Below are 19,665 nucleotides of genomic sequence, written 5' to 3' on the forward strand. Positions count from 1 at the left end.
TCCTCTGCAGTGCTACTAAATTGCAATAGTGTTGAAAAACAACAACAAACTTAGATTTGAAGGGTTGAAATGGTTGTAAAAAGATGCAAGAGATCTAATCTCCATATTAACACCATGGCTGTTGGGATTTGTATAAATATGCTGACAGACATCCAGACTTCTGGGATACCCATTGGAACAGCAGAGCCCCAGAGACGACCACTCCCAAGAAAGATGAACAGATGCACAAGTACTATGCAAAAATATGAATAATTATTCAGCATTGCTAGTAATAATAATTAAAGTGCTCCCCTAGTGGTCATATCTGGAGTCATCCAGTCAGCCAACAAATGTATTATTATTTTACAAAAGTCAACCAGACTCACCGTCTCCCTGACAAATTGTTCATAAAGCTCCTGAAGAAACAGTATGTTTAAACTGGCAAGCACTGCCTTTTCACACTTGGAAGAAATGACTGGCATTTACACTTAATTCCTTAGATATTGGATTTCTCAGAGCCAACGCCCCATTTATTAAATGGTCAAGAACGAAGCTTACGGTACCTTGCCGTAAAAGTCACTCATCTGGTATAATGGAATATGCTGGGTCCCGCCATACATCTCAATAACCTCTTCATCAGGCACTGGTTTCAGCCCTCTATAAGCAAGTTCAAAGAGTGAATGTCAACCTCAAGTGAGATAAATGCCAGAAAGGAGAAAAAGGACAGACTGGAATGAAAGTCTATTTCTATCACAGCATGGGCCTTTCAGCTGCCCCAGAATCAAAGAAAGCAGAGATTAAACTTTTCACAGGTCATTTGTAAATTGGTAGCCAGCTGTGTTCACTTCACTGAAAATCATTTCTGATTGGTTATTCTGTGCAACGTTTTTAAAAAAGTTATATAATGGGTATGTACTTTGGAAGTGCAATTCAACCAACATAGCTCCTCTTGGTTTTATCACCATGTTAATAAAGGTTCACTGTATTCTTTTATGGGGAGTATTAAACTTCAAGATCCTTCAATGATTCAACTCACTGCATAAAACAGTAGTGTCTGAATATCTTTTGAAGCATCTTTTGAAGTAGCTGCTGAATCATGCAGGACAGCTTCATGTAATGTATAGACAACAAACTAAAGAATATTTCTCTGAAGGAAATTAAGGAAACAAAATATAATATGATACTGTGTAAAAAATAACAAATGAGACTTAGTTTTTTGAGAACAATCAGAAGTTTATTTTATCCTTCTTACTGTCATTTTTTATTTCCTTTTTATTTATTTTTTGTTGTATTTTTCTTTTTCTTGTGTAGTGTTAAACTGTAATATGCATAAACTGTAATATGGCAAATTGTTGTGTAAATATGTGTTGAATGTTTAATAAAGATTTATAATTTTTTTAAAACAAAAAACAAAAAAGGAGCTTCTGAATCATGCAAGACAGCTTCATGTTTCATTGTTTTTCAGCTGGAATGCTTTTATTACAATTGTATCAAAAGTGACATTGAAAAGGACAAGGTATATGAAGCTAATAAAAGGAACCAGAGAATCTACACACACCAAAGTTATTAACAAAACAAAAGTTGACTAAACGAAGAACTGAGTTCAAACCCATGTGAGTCTATAGGATGCAAAAGGAATTTAAACTCTCCTCGGCTAAGCCAGTGTTCTTGGTATTGTATCTAAGAAGTTATTCAGTTGGATTGGACAGTTATGTGGTTGAGACAGCTGGGCAAAGTAATGGGATACCACGACAGTTGCAAGAGAAAGGAGAATAGGTGTCAGTGGAGCCCGGGCACAATGACAATAATTGCTTCTCCAGGGGAGAATTTCCACTAGACACTGGTTCAAAGATGGCATAGCTGGTACCTGCTGCCTGCCCCCTATCTCTGCATTACTCACAAAATTAAAACCTATTCAATCTAACTGGCAGATATGCATGCACAACAGGACATCATTTTTGTGCATTTTGCAAAGCAATAACTACAATCAGTTACTTTTGATAAATAAATAAATGATTAAACTTTCACTTCGAACATCATGTTCTGAACTTTTGACTCAGCTCTTAATTGACTGCTACTGGGTTTTGTTTTTTTTATGCTCAGAAAGGATCTTTCCACACAACTTCACTAATGAATGTGGCAGTTAAGCATATTTATCAGGGCAGGATGCCAGCTTCCTTTTTTAAACCGTTGATGCAACTTGTGCACGTTTCAATTTCTTAGTGAGGGACAGTGAGATAAAGAGAACATCCGACTTCAGTTAGTCTTGCCAGCGTGTTCCGCCTGCACTGACTTAAGTCACAGACCTGGAATTCAATTGTGTAAACAAGAGTTTAATCTCTGCCAATAAAATATAATTAGGTTTTCACTCCTACTACATGTGGCCATTAAAATGCTGCATCAAAGCAACAAGCTTTAATAAGAGCAAGCAAAAGGCAACAGATCCAGAAAGAGAATGTACATGTACAGAGTTTGCATTTTAATTTGCCTTATATTCACATATATTTTAAAAGAGATGATATTCAACTCACTGATATGCAGTACCCAACTGAACATAGTGGAAAGCATCAATCTTCATCAGAAGGCTCTGAAATATAAGCAGACCTTTACTGAGAAGATCCTCTGTATGTTTTACTCATTCTGCAGAACCTAACATTAAAAGAAGTCCTACCTAAACTAATAATAATAATAATAATAATAATAATAATAATAATAATAATAATTGTATTCTATTGTAACGCATTCTTAAATTCCACTCACAGATTGCTAGTTATGCATTAAGGTGCACTGGAGAGGGAGTGCTACTAAACCCCTCTGTCCCTGCAGAACAAAACCACCACCACACCAAGCACATATAGCAAGATATATAGCAAGAGCCTTCTACTGGTTACCATTGGGCATGGAGGGAAGGGGAAAGAGGGTGAATTTGGAGGTATTGTAGAAGTTATTCAGAAGAATCCTATGGTTGTTTGGTGACAACCCTGGTCCAGATGGTATAATGTAACATTTGCAAAAGAGAAAGTGCAAGTAAACACACTTTCAACAGATTGTCTTCAATGGCAGCCTAGTTGTGCTCCACCTCCAAAGTCACAACAGCCAACAGGATTCCAACTAATTCAAGGACCAATCTGAGCCCCAGCCAGGGAACAAAGAGACAGCTCACATAAGACACGCAGACACGCAGCATGAAGCCACACTGGACTCATGGCTAGAGAGCAAAGAGCACACATATGGGAATTTGGTTATAGAGAACTTGGCATACCCAGCAGCTTAAGGGCAGGGAGGAGACAGGTAGGTGAGGCTCACTCATCTTCTCATACCCCTTAAGGAGGAACTTTGCCTCAGAATTACACACAGCCACCGGGAACTTTAATTCCACTTCTGCAATTACGAGTGAAAGGGCAAGGCACTCCACACATGTAAGCAAGGGAAGGGGAAACCGAGGAGGAAACCATGTCTCAAAGCATTACTCTAAAGGCACCATCCATTCCTCCCCAGTGAACACAACATGAAAATAAATGGCATGCAGAACATTCAAAACGTGCAGGTTGGCACATAACTGCATGTTAGCCAAGAGGGTTCCTGTTGGCAACAACTCCCTCAGTACTCAAACATATACTATGCAATTATCAGCAAAGGACACTGGGAGCACAGGGATCTCTGTTGGTGAACTCTGGGCACTTTATTCTTTCTTTTCTCTCTGAGGATCAGACACACATGACTTATTCTTCATTGCTGGATGGAGGGGTAGGAGGAGGAGAGAATGTGATATAAGCAGAAAAGTGTTCTATTGCAACTCCTTACAATACTGAACTTCATGCTATTTATAAAGAAGTATGTTCAGTGTTAAATCTCTCACCTTGGTAGTTTGGAAACTATAAAATACTTTCCAAATCCGTTTTTTAAAGTCATCTTCTCTAGCCCCAAGACTCCTCAGCTGAGGGTGATTGATAGTTCTGTGCAAATATCATATGGGTTTCATATATTATTGTGTTCTATGTATTTGCCAAGCTAGCTGTTTGGCCCCAGTCCAATGCTTGTTAAGTTGAAACTAATGCCTTGTATGCAGAAGCCAAAAGGATGAGGGAAGGAAATTACACCCGAATAATCCTGACCCCATAGGAACACCATATTGTTATATTAACCAGGCTTTTATGATATGTTTATTTTTTTAATCTTGCTGTTCCATTAAGAACACAGCTGAGCACGACACACATATATCACTTTTTTAGGGTGCATATGAGGAACTTCCATGGGAAACCACAACAGAACTGTAGAATTGTAGGAGCAATTGTAAATTTGCATGCTGTATAATAGGGCTGTCCTGTCTATCTTGTTTTCATCTATGCAGACACTCATGCTTCACATTCCACTGGATTAAAGACTAAAACTCCCAACCTCATAAAATTGCCCAAGTTTCTCTTCTGTTATGTACCGGTATGTGTGGAAAGACATCCTCCCCCTTTCAAACACACACACACACACACACACACATTTATATATGTCAAGTGCATGAAGCAAAAATGTGCGCAAGTTAAATGCGTGCAAGTTGCAAATTACCTGTAGCTACAAGACAAAGTCTGAGGAGCATGGATAGCTCAGTTGGTTAGAGTGTGGTGCTAACACACCAAGGTTGCAGGATTGATCCCCTTATGGGACAGCTGCATATCCCTGCATGTCAGGGGGTTTGGACTAGATGATCCTCAGGATCCCTCCCATCTTTACAATTTTATGATTTCTAGCATCACTACCGCATAATAGTGTCTTACATACTATTAACAGTGTTGCACAGCAAACAAAACAAATCCCTTAATCTTCCCCAGGTATTTTGCTGACAAAGATGTGAAAGAGCCTGTACCAACACCCAGCTTCACCTCCTTGACAATGCAGTGCACTCTGGCAATGCTCCCAAGTCAATGTGTTATTGGTCAAGTCACCCAAAGGGCTGCCTGCCCAAACACTCAAAGTCATTGATAATTACACTACTTCTTCTAAGGGTAGCCATGATTATTCAGCAGTCATTAGCTCACCATGCACACAGATATTTCCAGTGGGCATACAACTCACAAGCTCCCTTGTTCATCTCTATGAATATAGCAAGCTAACACATGAACAAAGACTGAAGTTCTATATCTTACCTTGTGGACATCATAGTGAAGCCCTCTTATGGCAAATCCAGGAATGTATTCATATTTTCTGAGTCCTTCTGGGTACTACAAAACATTCCACTAGAAAGCTTCAGTATGTTTTGTCTCACAGGGGTGTGTATTACATTATATTCAGGTTTTTTTTGTTTATCCAAAGACCAGTAGAAACCCAGAAGACCCAGAATGTTGGACTACAACCTGGGAAACTAAGGTTCAAATTCAAGCTCAGTTACAAAACTCAAAGGATGATCTTGAAACAGTTATTGCCTCTCATTCTGCATCACTCAGAGCATTGTTGTGATGATAACATGAAAATTGGGGGAACTATGTACATCATTTTTAGCACTTTGCAGAAAGGTAGGATGCAAATAACATAATATAAAATTAAAATAAAACAGGAGACAATGGCTCTGTTTGAATAAAATACTAACACATGGTTAAATTAGCATTACAAAAATTATTCTCAATGAGCCTGGACTTGTGCACTCTGCCCTCTAGTGTGACTGTGTGGATGACTTTGGAAGTTTCTGCTTTAGATTACCCACAGTTTAATGTGCCAACCAAACACTATACTGTGGTTTAACCTAACTACAGTTAGCTGAAATAAGAGAGATTATTATTTATTATACTGTCCTTCACCCAAGGATCAGAGGGAGGTTTACTATATGAAAACACAAAAATACATAACAAAAACAAAACCCCTTACAGTTTAAAAGTCCACAGATTGTTCGATTAGCCAAAGATTAATTAACATAATGCAGGTGACAGGCATGCATCCCTGGGGAGAGCACTCCACAAACTATGGTTTGGAGTTGGCTTTAACTAACAGTAGTAACCACAGTGTGTCTGGATTCAGACCCCATGGCAAGTGGCAATTAATTTATAATGGAAGTGAAAGCTTTTAAACACCTAGTTGTGACTGTAGGGTGTGGGATCTTAGCCTTATGTGAATAAACCTTGAGTATGTATAGACCTTTGACACCTGAGATCTATATTATCAGGATCAACTCTGCTTTTTTTGACTGTATGTTCTGTAATTGTTAAGCTTTAAAAACTGTTTTTAATGTAATACTTTTTAATTATTGTAACAGGATTTGGGCCAAAGTGTGGGCAATAAATTAAAATCATAATCCATTTTTGGGAATGGCTACAAGGGAAGAGTGGAAGCATTTATTTACCTGTTCAGCTAACTACATTTGCTCTTCTGAATTAATCTGGATAAACTGTGGTTAGGGTTAACAAACAATCTTCAAACCATGGTTAATGATCCTTAATCATAGTCAACACTAGCTACAGTTTGTCCAGGTGTGGTCAAAACAAATACCAGTTAGTTTAAAAAAACAGCAAATGTTTCCAGTCTCCTTGTGGCTGTGTCAGAGGACATGGGGGGAGTTCAAGGACTCAAGACTTGTGAATATAATACTACACACTTGTTTATTATTATTTGTGAACTAGGCTATTATCATACAAAAGGTGTGGAAGGATCTGTTCTTGCTATTTATTTTATAAGCCCCAAGCAATCAGTAGAGAATTATGTACACGCTGGTCTAAGGATCGTTTCCATACTGTCCCGTCATGCCCTGCTACAAATCAAGCGGATAAAATCAACATTTGGTAACTAGGCAATAAACAGCAAGATTAAGGTACATTACCTTAAACTGTTCAATTAAGATGTCTCTGGCAGTGTTGAATATCATAGAATGTAACAAATTTGAATATTGCGCTAATGTGTAATCATAATCAAAGCCATAGATCTCCACATCTCCCAGACTGATCTCATTATTTGCATAAATAGCCGCTGGGTTAAGAAGACTGCAGACCCCTGGTGGGAGGAGATCTGGAATAAAATAAAGAAGGGAAAAAGCAAGACAAAATAGCCTTTAAGCTTTTGATCTGAATACCATGTGGAGTGAGGATGCTGCCCTGAACTATGAAGTACCTGTCACTACAGTTTTCAGAGATGCTCCTGTATGTTTATATTCAGAATTGTGTTCTTCTCTTTTCTGAGATAGTGCTAGCACCTATTTGGCATCACAGTAGAGCTTAACCTGGGAAATTAAGAATTACTGATGTTGTCGTTTAGTCATGTCCAACTCTTCATGACCCCATGGACCAGAGCACACCAGGCACTCCTGTCTTCCACTGCCTCCTGTTCATTGTTCCCAGGGACAATAGGAGGCTCCATAGACAAATGTTTGAACCAGCCCCAAGTTAGAAAAACTCACAACACTTGGGAGTTGGAAATGTAATGCATAGTTGAAAGATGTTTAACACATTTGGTAGAGATGCCTTTTGATAGAAACAAATGGTTGATGACAGGAATTCATCTTAGATGAGAGGAATTAACATTGATTTTGAACTCTTAAAGACTATGTGCATATGAAGATGAAGCAGTACAAGCCTAGAAATTCATGGCTTTGCTAGTTTTTGTTGAAGAACAGTGAGTTTGCTTGCTGAATTATCTTGAGAAATTGCTTATTTCACCGCATATTTGAATACATATTACAATGCTCTAAGACAGGATGAATAGAATTAATGTAACAACTGTAGTAGGCTTCATAAAACTTTTTTAAAAACAAAACAAAACTGTAGTAGACTGCTTGATGAATTTCCAACTTGTTTTACACTGGTGGAAGAAATCACATTCACATTTTTTATGTTTAATGTTTCCATGGTGAAATGTGGAATATCTCTCTGAATTTGAAGGGAAAATCTGGATTTCCAAGAGCCCTAAAGATGTGTGTAGTACTTATGGAATCACCCAAAGGATCACTAATTTCAGTGTGAAAAATTAAATATTGTTTGGAATAACAAATCTTTAGAAACAGTAAAAATTCTCTTCTCTCAATCACATATTAGTCTGAAAATTTTGACCACCAGCCCAAAGCCACTTAATATGTTCTTTCTTACTGAGCCGTAGCTAGGTGATCTTGCGCCCCTGGCAGAACCATTCAGATTGCACCCCCTAGCCATGGACAAATTAGCTCTTCTTTCCACCTCTCCTCCACACACCCCTTTCCACCCATTCAATTCATCCTCTGTTTAAAACAATTTCTTATGAGGCAATAATTTATATTTATAGACATATTTTTAGCCGATTTTGCGGGGGGGGGGCATCACCTGCGCCCCTGCGGGGGCCCACCTCGCCACCCTCTAGCTACAGCCCTGCTTTCCTATTCTATATACCTCTCTCATGAAATGATAACAATGCTCTATTGATTTGGATAGAATTATGCAAGATTTTGAATACTAATTAAACACTTCAATTACTACTGAAGCTAAAAGTATGACAATGTCCAAATAAATATAGGTTGCATGATACAAATAAGCTATTTCCTCAAAACACCATGCTAAATGCAGCATTTAGCTTCCCAAAGAAGGGAAAACAAAATGCTGTGAAAGCAGCTAAGCTTAAGCAACACTGAGGACTGAAGGAAGCAAACACTTCATCACACAAAATTTAACACAACACATCAGCTTCACATTCCTAGTGCCCTAAAAAAATATTTGCTCTCCAGCAATTTATTCTAAGTGGCCCTGCTTGATTCCTCAGGACTACTGCTATCTAATGAGAAAACACCCCCCAAGTGGGAACAAGTTAGCTTCCGAAGATGTTGCTACCATTAATATGCAAACAGAAACACCACAGAACAACTAACTTCCCAAACTCATTACTACAGATTTGCAGTTGATCCTTAAGTCACACAGCACCCAAGTTAAAAAGGATTAAGACCAATCTTGTTTTGTTAACTGATGTTTTAGCATATTGTCTTACATTTTTAATATAAGAAGCCAGGTCCATTGTGGGGAAAACAAAGGCTCCAGCAAATCAGACATGGAAGGCTCAGCAGGAGCACTGGGAGCTTTTCATTTTCTTCTCCCCTTAGTCACATTTATGCCTTTCACTACCCTCCTTCCCATAGCTCATGCTTGGTTCCACATCCATTTCCTCCCTTTCTTTCTCTTTTCCTCCCTCCAGTTTGAACCTTACAGGCTCCTTCCTACCTCCCTCCCTCTCTAACCAACTCCCACAGGCGCCTCTGAACTATGCATGTGGAGAACTGCTGTTAGCGTCCATTCAACTAAAATGCTGTTTGGGGGGGCAGGGCAAGCTGAAGTGCTGAGGGCCACTGGTGACCTCTGGCCACTACTTTAAAATGCTGCCTAGTCTGCTTAGAGCAAGAAAGGTAAATGTTTTGAATTGCACTCAGAAACCACCCAGGAACCAAGGGAGCTGTTTCAAAATAGATGCTATCTGCTCCCTGAAACTGATACTTGTCAATAATCTGGCTGTCACATTCTGAATTCCCTCAGCTGAAGTTTGCAAAAGCACTTCAGGAGCAGCCTGAAGCAGAAACCCAATCTAGAAGTTACAAGCATGCATAACAATGGTCAGGGAACTATTCCCCATGAGTTCCCAAAGTTTGGAAATCAGCTAAAGCTGGTTAAAAAAAAAGTCTCCAGACCACTGCTCCCACTCCACCATACCAGCACCTTCAGGCAGACTTCAGGCTTAGGGAACTAGCTTGTTTTTACTAGCTCTACTAACTGGAGCCAGGTGTAAAGAATTCTCAGTTCAGCAGTTTGCTTTGGATACCAGAACTGAATGGAACTCAGTTCTACAGTTTGGGAATGGTCTACCCACATCCCCAAACTATTCATTTGAGGAGTATAATTTAGGGTCATTCTTACTTATAATGTAGGGTCATTCTTAGTTAAACAACTATGAGCGAGAAATCCTTGATAACCTACTTCAGATCACCCAGAGAGCTGTCCAACTCTGTCTTAAGGAGGTATGTAACCCCATTTACAAAGTCTCTCCCAAAGGGATCAGAACATCTAACCCGAGTTTCAGCTTGTTTTGCGCTTATCCAGCTCACCACCAAACTGAATGAAACTATTATCTTGAACCTGTTCATTCCAGGTTCTGGTCTGGTTTCAGGACAGAATTGGCTTTGGTCACCCTGACAGGCAGGGCCAATAATAATAATAATAATAATAATAATAATAATAATTTATTATTTGTACCCCGCCCATCTGGCTGGGTTTCCCCAGCCACTCTGGGCGGCTTCCAACAGAGATGAAAAATACACTAAAATGTCACATATTAAAAACTTCCCTGAACAGGGCTGCCTTCAGATGTCTTCTGAATGTCAGGTAGTTGTTTATCGCTTTGACATCTGATGGGAGGGCATTCCACAGGGCGGGCGCCACTACCGAGAAGGCCCTCTGCCTGGTTCCCTGTAACCCACTACATAATTTTGACACCTTTGGTGACTCACAAAAAGGTGCCCTCTCCCCACCAGGGAAAAAGGGGTGAAGATTTCCACCAGGAAGAAGGGAGGAAATAAATATATACATTGGGATTTGCTGCTCCTGTGGATCCTGCCACCTGAGCCAGTTGGCTCACCTTGCTTTATGGGTGGGCCGGCCCTCCTGATAGGCGACCTTTATTGGGAGAGGGAAAGGGGGAATTGCAGCTCTGTTACTTTTGCTTGATCCCTCAACAACTTTCAGCTGATGATCATGGAGTGGTAGTTGAAGGCACTGTACTGTATTCATTCTCTTCCAACCTGTGGGGCAGGTTCCTGAGAACAGTACTAGGTTATTGCCAGGTGACAGAGATACAATTATGCTGCAGGGTGCAACAAGTATCAAATATACAAATAAACTCCAGTGCTTACTTGGATTTTTAAGATTAGAACGTTTGTAAATATTTTAATTCATGACAACTCAATAACATAGATTTCCATTGTTTAAATTTTATGGGGGGAAATGGAGGTAATGAAAAAATATTAACATCCGCTTTTAGCAATCTGAAGAGCTGCATGCCCATTATAGATGGTGATAGTCTTATTAATTACAAATTTGAAACTGCCCAACATGACTGATATTGTATCAGCTCATTATGTTGTTATTTATTTTTATGAACATGTATTTTTAGACTGCAGATTTTCTATGGAAAAATATAGCACTGTAAAAATTTCCACCCCATATCACTGGGTTTTAGAGTAAATGAATCCGTTTTTTTTTACATCTGTTATCTTGACATTATTGTCCCAGCTAGTTTCTTCCACTAGCATTTAACATACTTGGCAATGGTAAACTACTGATTATGACTTTGCCAAGGGGACATTTACTCACTGAGGGCATACCAGAAATCCAGAAATACAAAATGGATTCAGATTTAGACGTTGACAATACATCATATAGGATATGAAAGGCCCTAAAGCGGGCAGATGAGAACTTAATAATAATCTAATCTATTTATCTATTACAAGAATACAGTAGACTAGATGCTGATATCTAAGTGATTGAAGGAACTCAGCTGTATACTAACATGTGTGCCATATGATCCAACTTGATTTATGCCCTTCTCATCTGAGCAGACATCTACTGTATTCTCAAAAGAGTATTTGAAGCCATTCTAACTTTGGAAGGCTGCGGATCTAGAAAGTCCTGCTTGCTCTCTACAGTGACAAATGAGTATCTGATGAAACATGTTGGACAAACCAACAAAAGCAATCAGATGGGATTCTGGCCACACAGCTCCGTGGCGAAATTAGAACACAGCTACGGTACTGCGCTCCTTTTCATATAAAACCAGGCTGCGAACAGCTTAATCCGATGGCTCCCAAAGGGGCTAACGATTTGCCGTGGGGCAGCTGGGGGAGGCAGCATTGCAATTCATCATCAGGTTCCACTTCCACAAATGCATCAGGCACACAGTCAAATTTCCCACCCCGCGTGGGAAGGCTAATAATAATAATAATAATAATAATAATAATAATAATAATAATATTATTTTGGTTACCGTAAACCAGTTTTTTCATCTCGTGGTACCTGGCCCAGAGATAGGACTTGGTGTCGACCCCTTCGACGGGGCTGCCCAAAGGGGCAGTGGCTGCATGGCTGGAGTCCCCGGCTCTCTTGACTTTGCCGTTCAAGGAGGGCGGAGGCGGCGGTGGCGGCGAGTGTCCCGCCGACTGGTGCTGGTGGGCCCTCGGCTGGCTGCAGCCAGCGCGCCCGTCTCCGCTGCCTTTGGAGGCGCAGCTGTGAGTGGAAGCGGCAGCGGCCACCAGCTGCAGACCGACTCCGCCGCTCTTCCACACGCTGCCGCCTGCAGCCTTGAGTCCCGCGGCAGCCATGGAGCCTCTCCGGGGCGGCAGGACGCCTCTTCCGTGGGGGGGTTAAAAGGGCATAACCTCAGAGAAGCACGAAAGAGCCACCTCAGCCCCTCGCAGTCCCCTGCTCTCTGCTCCGGCCACTGGCCGCGCGACGCGACTTCTCCAGCCGCCGCCGCCGCCGCGCAAGAGCCAGCCAGCCAATGGAAGCGCAGCCAAGCTGGCCAATCCCTGGCGCCCGTCAGGAGAGACCCCCTTGCGAGGGGGTCTCCGGACCCAGGCGCTGCGTGGTGACTTGGGATTTGTAGGCTGAGCGAATCTTTTCCTCACGGCCTCTCTCCGAGTATCCGAGGAGCCAAGGACTACCACACCCGTGAGCCTTTTCGCCCGCCCAGCTAGAAGGCATTTAAATCATTGAGTGCGGAGATGTTTTCCAAAAGACTGCGCGCTTGACGATTGTGTTGCGCTGTGGTTCTTGCCATGAGGAAGAGGGAGGTTTGGGCTACGGTTTTTATTTGTCTGCTTTTCCTCGCTTAGTTGTTTCTGCCTGCCTATTTACCTTCGAGGTGCTGGGTGCTCATCGTTAAAGCCCCTAAACACCTTGGGATGCTGTTTTACAATATCACCCCATACGTATTTGTGCATGCATCCAATAAAATGGAATCTGGTCCAGGAAAGCTTATGCTGTGAGCCGCCCTGTGATCTTCGGCGGTTAATAAATTATTATTAATAAACATGCCATAATAAATGTTGGCCTTTAAGATGCCACATGGCAGTTCTTTTCCCCGCCACGCAGACTAATAGTTCCACTGTCAGGAAATGACGCATTGGAATTATTTTGAAGGGAAGTAACAACCAGTCGAATATGCATCCAAGTTGCACAACGCAGCGCTAATATAGCCAACATCTACAACACGGCTTTTTTCTGGATCCTGTATCTTCAGCACGAGTCTTGTCCCCGCCCCTACGAGCATTCCCTGCAACACTAGACCTTCCTGTTTTGTAGTTTAGAGAAAAGCAACAAGGGGACATCTGGAAGCTTATGGCGGAGACCTGAAATACTGTGCCCCTTACTCGGGAGTACTCCCACTGAACCCAGCGTGCCTTTAATATCACTAGGAGCTGGCTGCCACCTTGCTCCCTTGCTCTCTCGGGCCGGCCATTAGCGCTCCAGTTCTTCAGCGAGAGCAAAAAACCCATCTCCTCCCGCCTATTCCTCATCTGTTCCGCAAGCCACGCCCTCTATCGCAGCGAGCCAATGGGATCCGGCTATTTCCCTTAACGCGTCAGGAGGAGGCGGGGCGAATTTTCCTCTTCCGTCGTCTCTTGCCCACAAGGGGTAAGTCCGCCGCCTCGCGCAGGTCTCCTCTTTAGGCTCCAAGGTGAGGGGCTGTGCGCGCGCGGCAGAGAGCCTTCAGGGCGGCTCAATGATTGGGTGAATTCGAAAACGCAGAGTGGGGGTATTTGCCGTTATGACCGTTGAACCTGCGAGGGGTGGGGTGGTGGGGGTGGAGGAGCTGCTGCAATAAGCGCTTCAAACTGGGGCCCACAAGAGGCTGGAAGGTGTCAATGGAGTGGCGAATAAGAGACGCGGGTGGTGGTGGTGGTACATCATAGGGCTAAGAGGTGAATAAAATGATGCACCTTGCGGAGAAAGTCACCCGCCTGTTCTCATAGTGCGGAAACTAAGGGTCACCTAAGGAAGCTTAATAGTTAAGCTGTGGAGTTTTGTACTGCAAGTGGGCGGCTTGAAAAGGGTCTTGGACAGGGTCCGCCCAAGACATTTTGCCGCCTGAGGCAAACCACTAATTGGCGACCCTCTTCCTCCCCGCCAGGGAAGAAGGAGTGGGTGAAGAGCTACATTAGGAACGGTGCGGGCATAAAGATAACAAGGGAGTCTGCTGCCCCTATGGATCTTTCCACCTGAGGCAGTCGCCTCGCCTTGTCTTATGCATGGGCTGGTCCTCGTTTAGACGAAATTCATGGAGGGTAAGGCTGCTAGTCACAATGGTTATTGGAAATTGATAGCCTCTGAATACTAGTTACTGGGAATTACAAAAGGAGGAAATGCTGCTGTGCTTATGCCCAGCTTCCATCCTGTCCTGGATAAAGGACTAGATGGGCTAACAGGCTAACTGAAAACAAGACTAAAACGAGTCATGACTAAGGTATTAATTTAGCCCTTTTTTCCTCCAGGAACTGGGCCACCTGATAAACAAGCATCTAGTTGCATGTTTGTTGAGAATGGGTAGCTATTTGTCTTAAATGCAAAGAGAAAGCAGCTGTAAATAGTAGGCTGAAGTAGTGATCAAGTTTTGTGAAGGGTCTACTGGGCCTATTGACTGATACACACTATAAAATTCTGCAGGTACCTCAAATATACGATCTGTATTATAAAACAGGGATGGCTAGCCTGTTCCAACGGCCAATAGGGGCAGTGATTTACAAGGGGCAGATACAAGAAAATGGGTAACATTCCAAATATACTTAGGGACACCTGGAGAAAATGGCAAGTGTAAAATATAGGACTGAAAGTTTTAATCAGATTTAAGTAATAGCCCTCCTGATCCTATGCATATTTGCTCTGAAATAAGTCCCATTGAAAGTAAAACTTGCAGTGGCTTTCCAAATTTTTTCCACTGAGCTCCCTGTGAGTAAGAATGAATACTGCACTTATTCTTAAGTACGTTAAATATGTATACTACTATAATCAGCTAACTTTACATAAGATCAGGAAACTTGCAAAACTTCTTACATGTAAAGGTGAAGGTACCCCTGCCCGTACGGGCCAGTCGTGTCCAACTCTGGGGTTGCGTGCTCATCTTGCTTAAGAGGCCGGGAGCCAGCGCTGTACGAAAACACTTCCGGGTCACGTGGCCAGCGTGACAAAGCTGCTTCTGGTGAGCCAGCACCAGCGCAGCGCACGGAAACGCCGTTACCTTCCCGCTATAAAGTGATACCTATTTATCTACTTGCACTTGGGGGTGCTTTCGAACTGCTAGGTGGGCAGGAGCTGGGACCGAATGACGGGAGCTCACCCCGCCGCAGGGATTTGAACCGCCGACCATGCGATCGGCAAGTCCTAGGCACTGAGGTTTTACCCACAGCGCCACCCGCGTCCCTCTTACATGTTAGCAAAGCAATAAAGAAGAAAACTGGCATTTATTTACCAGTCAGAGTATTGGATGATTTTTTTCATTATTCAGTAAAACAAATGGAGCTAAATATTCACACAGAATATCTGTTAACTTTAATGAACTTTTGCAAGTTTCATGTCGAAGCTTGGCTTTTGTTTTTACTTCTCAGTATTTCTCTTTTCCTTGTGTGTGTTAGATGTTGGAGATTCTGTTTATACACTGAATGCTGCAGAAATTATCTGATATTGCAGTGGAGTCTTTATTTCTCACTTGTTGACATGAACCTGACTAGGTTGCATCCCAGACATAGAAACACAAACAGAAAGTTGCAAGGTCAGTGTGCTAAATTTATTCTGTTAATTATTGTTAGGGGTCCTTGCATTTCAAACTGTAAAGTATACCTGACAGCTAGTGCTAAATAAATGTTTAATAGAAGCATAATTACGTTCTACTGTCAGAAAAGTGGTTTCCAGGGTTTTTTGGTGAGTAATTCAGGAGAACCCTCATATTAGTGCATGGGAGAGGAGAGGGGGGATCATTTCATCTGGAAGCTTGTGTGGATTAAAATACTGTCATAGTGCTATATATGAGTTATTCTATAAATGAATGTGAAAATTATAGAATACATATAAATTCAAGAATACATTCATATGCACACTGTCCTAGGAATAATTGCTAATTAAGTAGAATTTGCTAATGAGAAAGCATGCATAGATCAGTCTGCATAGCTCTTTATCATTTGAGTTTTGAATGTTTATTGCACAGGGTCAGGTTGTGTACTGTACAATAAAGATATGAAACCCAGTTGGTTTCATTAGCTACTCTCCATATAGGTTTATTAATCGGTCTTATCAATTTTTTACATTTTCTAGGATCAACCGCTCCCTTGCAAGGATTATAAATTCCTATGTAAAATGCTTGTCAAACATAAAATAAGACTACTCTTGAACATGGTGCCTGGAAAGCAACGCTTTGGAGTATATAGATTTCTCCCTTTCTTTTTTATCCTTGGAGGTGCTATGGAATGGTTTATGATCAGAGTCCGAATTGGGAAAGAGACTTTTTGTAAGTATTTTCATAAAGTTATCTAATATTTTTCTCTTAGCAGATATATCTACAGTCATTGTTAAAAGCCTAGACTTAACAGATATTTCCTAGTTTGTGTAACCCATTACTACCTCTAAAATAAGTTCATAATTGCTTAAATAATCATACCTGAAGATTTGCTTTGCTTTATGTTCAGTTTTTATTAAATGGAGAAATAGCCCAATATGATCTCAAACATGTAACCACAATATGGGTAACTTAAGACTTTATGGCTAATGGTATCAAAGGTCTCAGAACTCTTTAATGGGATGCAGTTGCCCTTGCTGCTCTTCTAAGAGACAAGTGACATATTTCACAAAGTACAATTTCATTGCTATGCCCAATTCAATACCTAGACTGGTCATTTAAGAAGTTGATGGTTTAGTCAGCTACTGTATATGCTCAGTGATCTTCCCCCTTCCTTGAAAAAGTTAGAGATGAACTGATAGCTACCTGGAAAATCCACATTTAAATAGGTTTTTGAGGAGGTATGAGCGTCTAGAAATTTAAGGCAGTGGTAGTATATTGTTCTCTGTGAATGAATGATCTTTAGCCACAGCCACCAAGGAAGTTGTTTTTCTCAAAATGGTTTTACCAGCTTTGTTGAGTGTTGGTACTACACCCAGGTGGTTCTTTCTCATGCATCATTCTCCCTATCAAACGGTGAGACAAACTGAAGCTAATTCAAATAGCCTTAAGCAACACGACCCTGGTCAAATAATCTAATAATTTTCTTGTGCATGTAGGTGAAGTTAGGTTGGGGGGAAGAGCTCCCCAGATGGTTGACAGTTCATATCAAAGATAATTTTGGCATGCTAAGGCAGCTATCTTCAACCTTTTCAGATCCAGGACCCATTTTTAACTCAAACATGTATTTGTGGTAAAAGATTAAGAAATGGGTCCCCATACTTCCATGGTGATAGTGCTCCTGTTGTGACCCACCTTGGATCAGGCTTGGACCAGTTGAAGAACTGTGCTCTGAGGCATCCATAATCAGTTTTATTTTTCTGCCTCAGTTGTCACTTCACTCCCTGCCTCATATTGTTTGTTCAGGGCAGTCTTTCTTTCATTTTTTTCTCTGTTCTTGGTGTGTGGCTATTTGTGGGACCCTTGTTGTCCCTTCTGTGCTGCTGGCAATTGTTTTTTTCTTTCTTTTTCCGTGCTTTGCCACCCTGAAGTTCTCCATCTCCTTCCTTCTTTCCCACCCCCAAAGCCACCTGCCCTCCCCTCCCCTCAGCCATCTTTGCCTGCCTTTCTCTCAATCTACCTTCCTCTACAGTCTGATGAAAAAGTTAAAAATCAATTAAGAGAGAACCCTCTTGTTTATTCCACACCTATTTCCCTGCCCTGAATACGATTTGGTCTACAGGCTCTTTAAGCAGTCCATTGATACTTAACCTGTGATACATCCTTTTTTGTGCATGTAAGACGACATCAGGGCCTCACACTTGTTGGCTATGGGGTCCGCCTCTCTCAAACTACTTGTTATTTAATTTCTGTTCCGTATCTTCACACTTCTCAGTTCTTTTGGCAGGGAGTGTTATGTCTTATACTTTTCTGTCACTGTTCTGCCTTTGGCTTATTCCACTTTGCTAGGCTTGTAATAATTAAACTGGCAATGGATGCCTTAGAGTGCCAGAAGACTTTGATTTGAACATCAATTTCTTCTGTCAACCATTGGCTGTCATCTTACATGCATGAAAAGCAACCCTTCACGGGTAAGTACCAGCAGTATCATCTCATGAAATAGGTAGCAGACTTAAGTCAGCAGTAGCCTGGCTAGTTTCTCCCATGAGGCTATTTTGGTTAAACCATATTCACCTGTTTTATGATGCCTGGTTATATAATTTCTGGTATTCTGAATTGGAACATGGCTGGATCTGTTATCTTTGATCTAACCTTGGAGATGAGGGATCTCTTCTCTCTAGTCTTTTAAGCTTAGTGCTAAGATCAGATAAGCCTCTGCCTGCTCTTTGACAGTAAACTGCCAGAGCAGGCAGCCGTTCTGATCACAGTGCTGTGGAATTACAGCACAAGATCAGAGATAAATAAGACTCTACTGTCTTTTACCATCAAAGAACAAGCAGAGGCTTGTCTCTTCTCTTGGTTCTCTTGTCCTACTGCACTAGGAGATGTGCCTCTACTTGCTGCTTGGTAGTGAAAGGCAGTGGGAGAGGCTTATCTCCAATCTTAGTGCTGTGGGACAAAAAATATTAAGATCAGAGATAAGCCTAACACTTCTGCCACAGCTTAAACTTTGATTCACCATATATATATCAGGTGATTGGTAAGTGGATGGTCCCACTCGCCTATTAAATAGGGTCTACTGGTGGGTCAGTTCTAGATCCAGTGCTTTGGTGAGATCACATTCCCATCCTTGTTCTAACGAGCTTTGCTTCTATAAATCACTCATTGCCATGGTATATTCTTCAAAATACGATATTTGGTGCTGTGATCTGGTTTGGCATGAATCAGCCCATTCAGTTGATTATTTACATTGCGGGGGGCAGGGTGGTGGGATAGCTGTCTAATGAAGTGATGTAATAAATGTAAGATGCATTTAAAGGATGTTTCCACCACAGTATTTTGAGAAATAAATATTTTACAGATGATGTTTACCGTAGAAAAAGGTCTGAGAGACAGCATGAGCAAAATTTGGAAGGAAGATGACTTTGACGCTGAATAATTTAGATGAAGTGAAATCTGAACTTCTAAATCCTACTTGCCTTTCACATCTAAATTAAGAAAATTACAAGTGTTCAGACTGAACGATGACTGTTTCGAGTCCCATGAAGTTTTTGCTACCCTGGTTGCTGGAAGAAGATGCTGTAGTTGTCTTATTGTAGTCACAGCTACCCAGGAACTGAACAGTAAGGACCGGTAATTAATTGTACATCTAAAACATTTCATCATTGGTTTATTGATTTATCACGTGTTTTTATAAACCCTTCCACAAATACAACTTGTAGTACTGCTTCTCTTTTCATCTTAGGGAACCTGTTTGGCATGACACTGGGCTGGTTCAGATGTAGCAAGCAATCATGACCCTTGTCCATGCATGGCCGCAGAGAATTCTGGAAGCTTTGCTCTGGAAAACTTTAGTACATTTCCCCCTTTTCAGCTTGTTTCAGTCACTCTAAACAGCTGCTGAATCAAGGGAAGCAGTGAGTGGTTCATCTATTATTAGCCTTT

The 19,665-nt window shown here is 41.4% G+C and overlaps 2 protein-coding genes across 4 annotated transcripts in view; one reads left to right on the forward strand and one right to left on the reverse strand.

The window, feature by feature from the left end:
- NT5DC2 (5'-nucleotidase domain containing 2) overlaps positions 1-12,801 on the reverse strand; it is a 30,662-nt gene extending 17,861 nt beyond the window's left edge. Inside the window, exons 1-5 of the mRNA XM_083726588.1 lie at positions 11,941-12,801; positions 6,779-6,963; positions 5,118-5,192; positions 2,511-2,566; positions 543-636 (exon numbers count right to left, since the gene is read on the reverse strand). Of these exons, the coding sequence (XP_083582714.1) occupies positions 543-636; positions 2,511-2,566; positions 5,118-5,192; positions 6,779-6,963; positions 11,941-12,274 (744 nt within the window). The 5' untranslated portion in view covers positions 12,275-12,801. The remainder of the gene's footprint in view (positions 1-542; positions 637-2,510; positions 2,567-5,117; positions 5,193-6,778; positions 6,964-11,940) is intronic.
- Positions 12,802-13,065: 264 nt separating this feature from the next.
- UQCC5 (ubiquinol-cytochrome c reductase complex assembly factor 5) lies at positions 13,066-19,435 on the forward strand. Of its 3 annotated transcripts, none has more exons than XM_083726713.1 (4): positions 13,066-13,589; positions 15,584-15,720; positions 16,260-16,452; positions 19,082-19,435. In XM_083726713.1, the coding sequence occupies exons 3-4, from the start codon at positions 16,302-16,304 to the stop codon at positions 19,141-19,143; spliced, it is 213 nt and encodes a 70-aa protein (XP_083582839.1). In that variant the 5' UTR covers positions 13,066-13,589; positions 15,584-15,720; positions 16,260-16,301; the 3' UTR covers positions 19,144-19,435. The 3 variants fall into 3 exon arrangements, with proteins under 3 accessions (XP_083582839.1, XP_083582838.1, XP_083582840.1); XM_083726712.1 differs by having other exon boundaries at positions 13,554-13,632; XM_083726714.1 differs by lacking the exon at positions 15,584-15,720 and having other exon boundaries at positions 13,574-13,632.
- The last annotated feature ends 230 nt before the right edge of the window (positions 19,436-19,665 follow it).

This window comes from Podarcis gaigeae, assembly GCF_964106915.1.
Source record: "Podarcis gaigeae genome assembly, chromosome: 2".
Lineage (NCBI taxonomy): Eukaryota > Metazoa > Chordata > Lepidosauria > Squamata > Lacertidae > Podarcis > Podarcis gaigeae.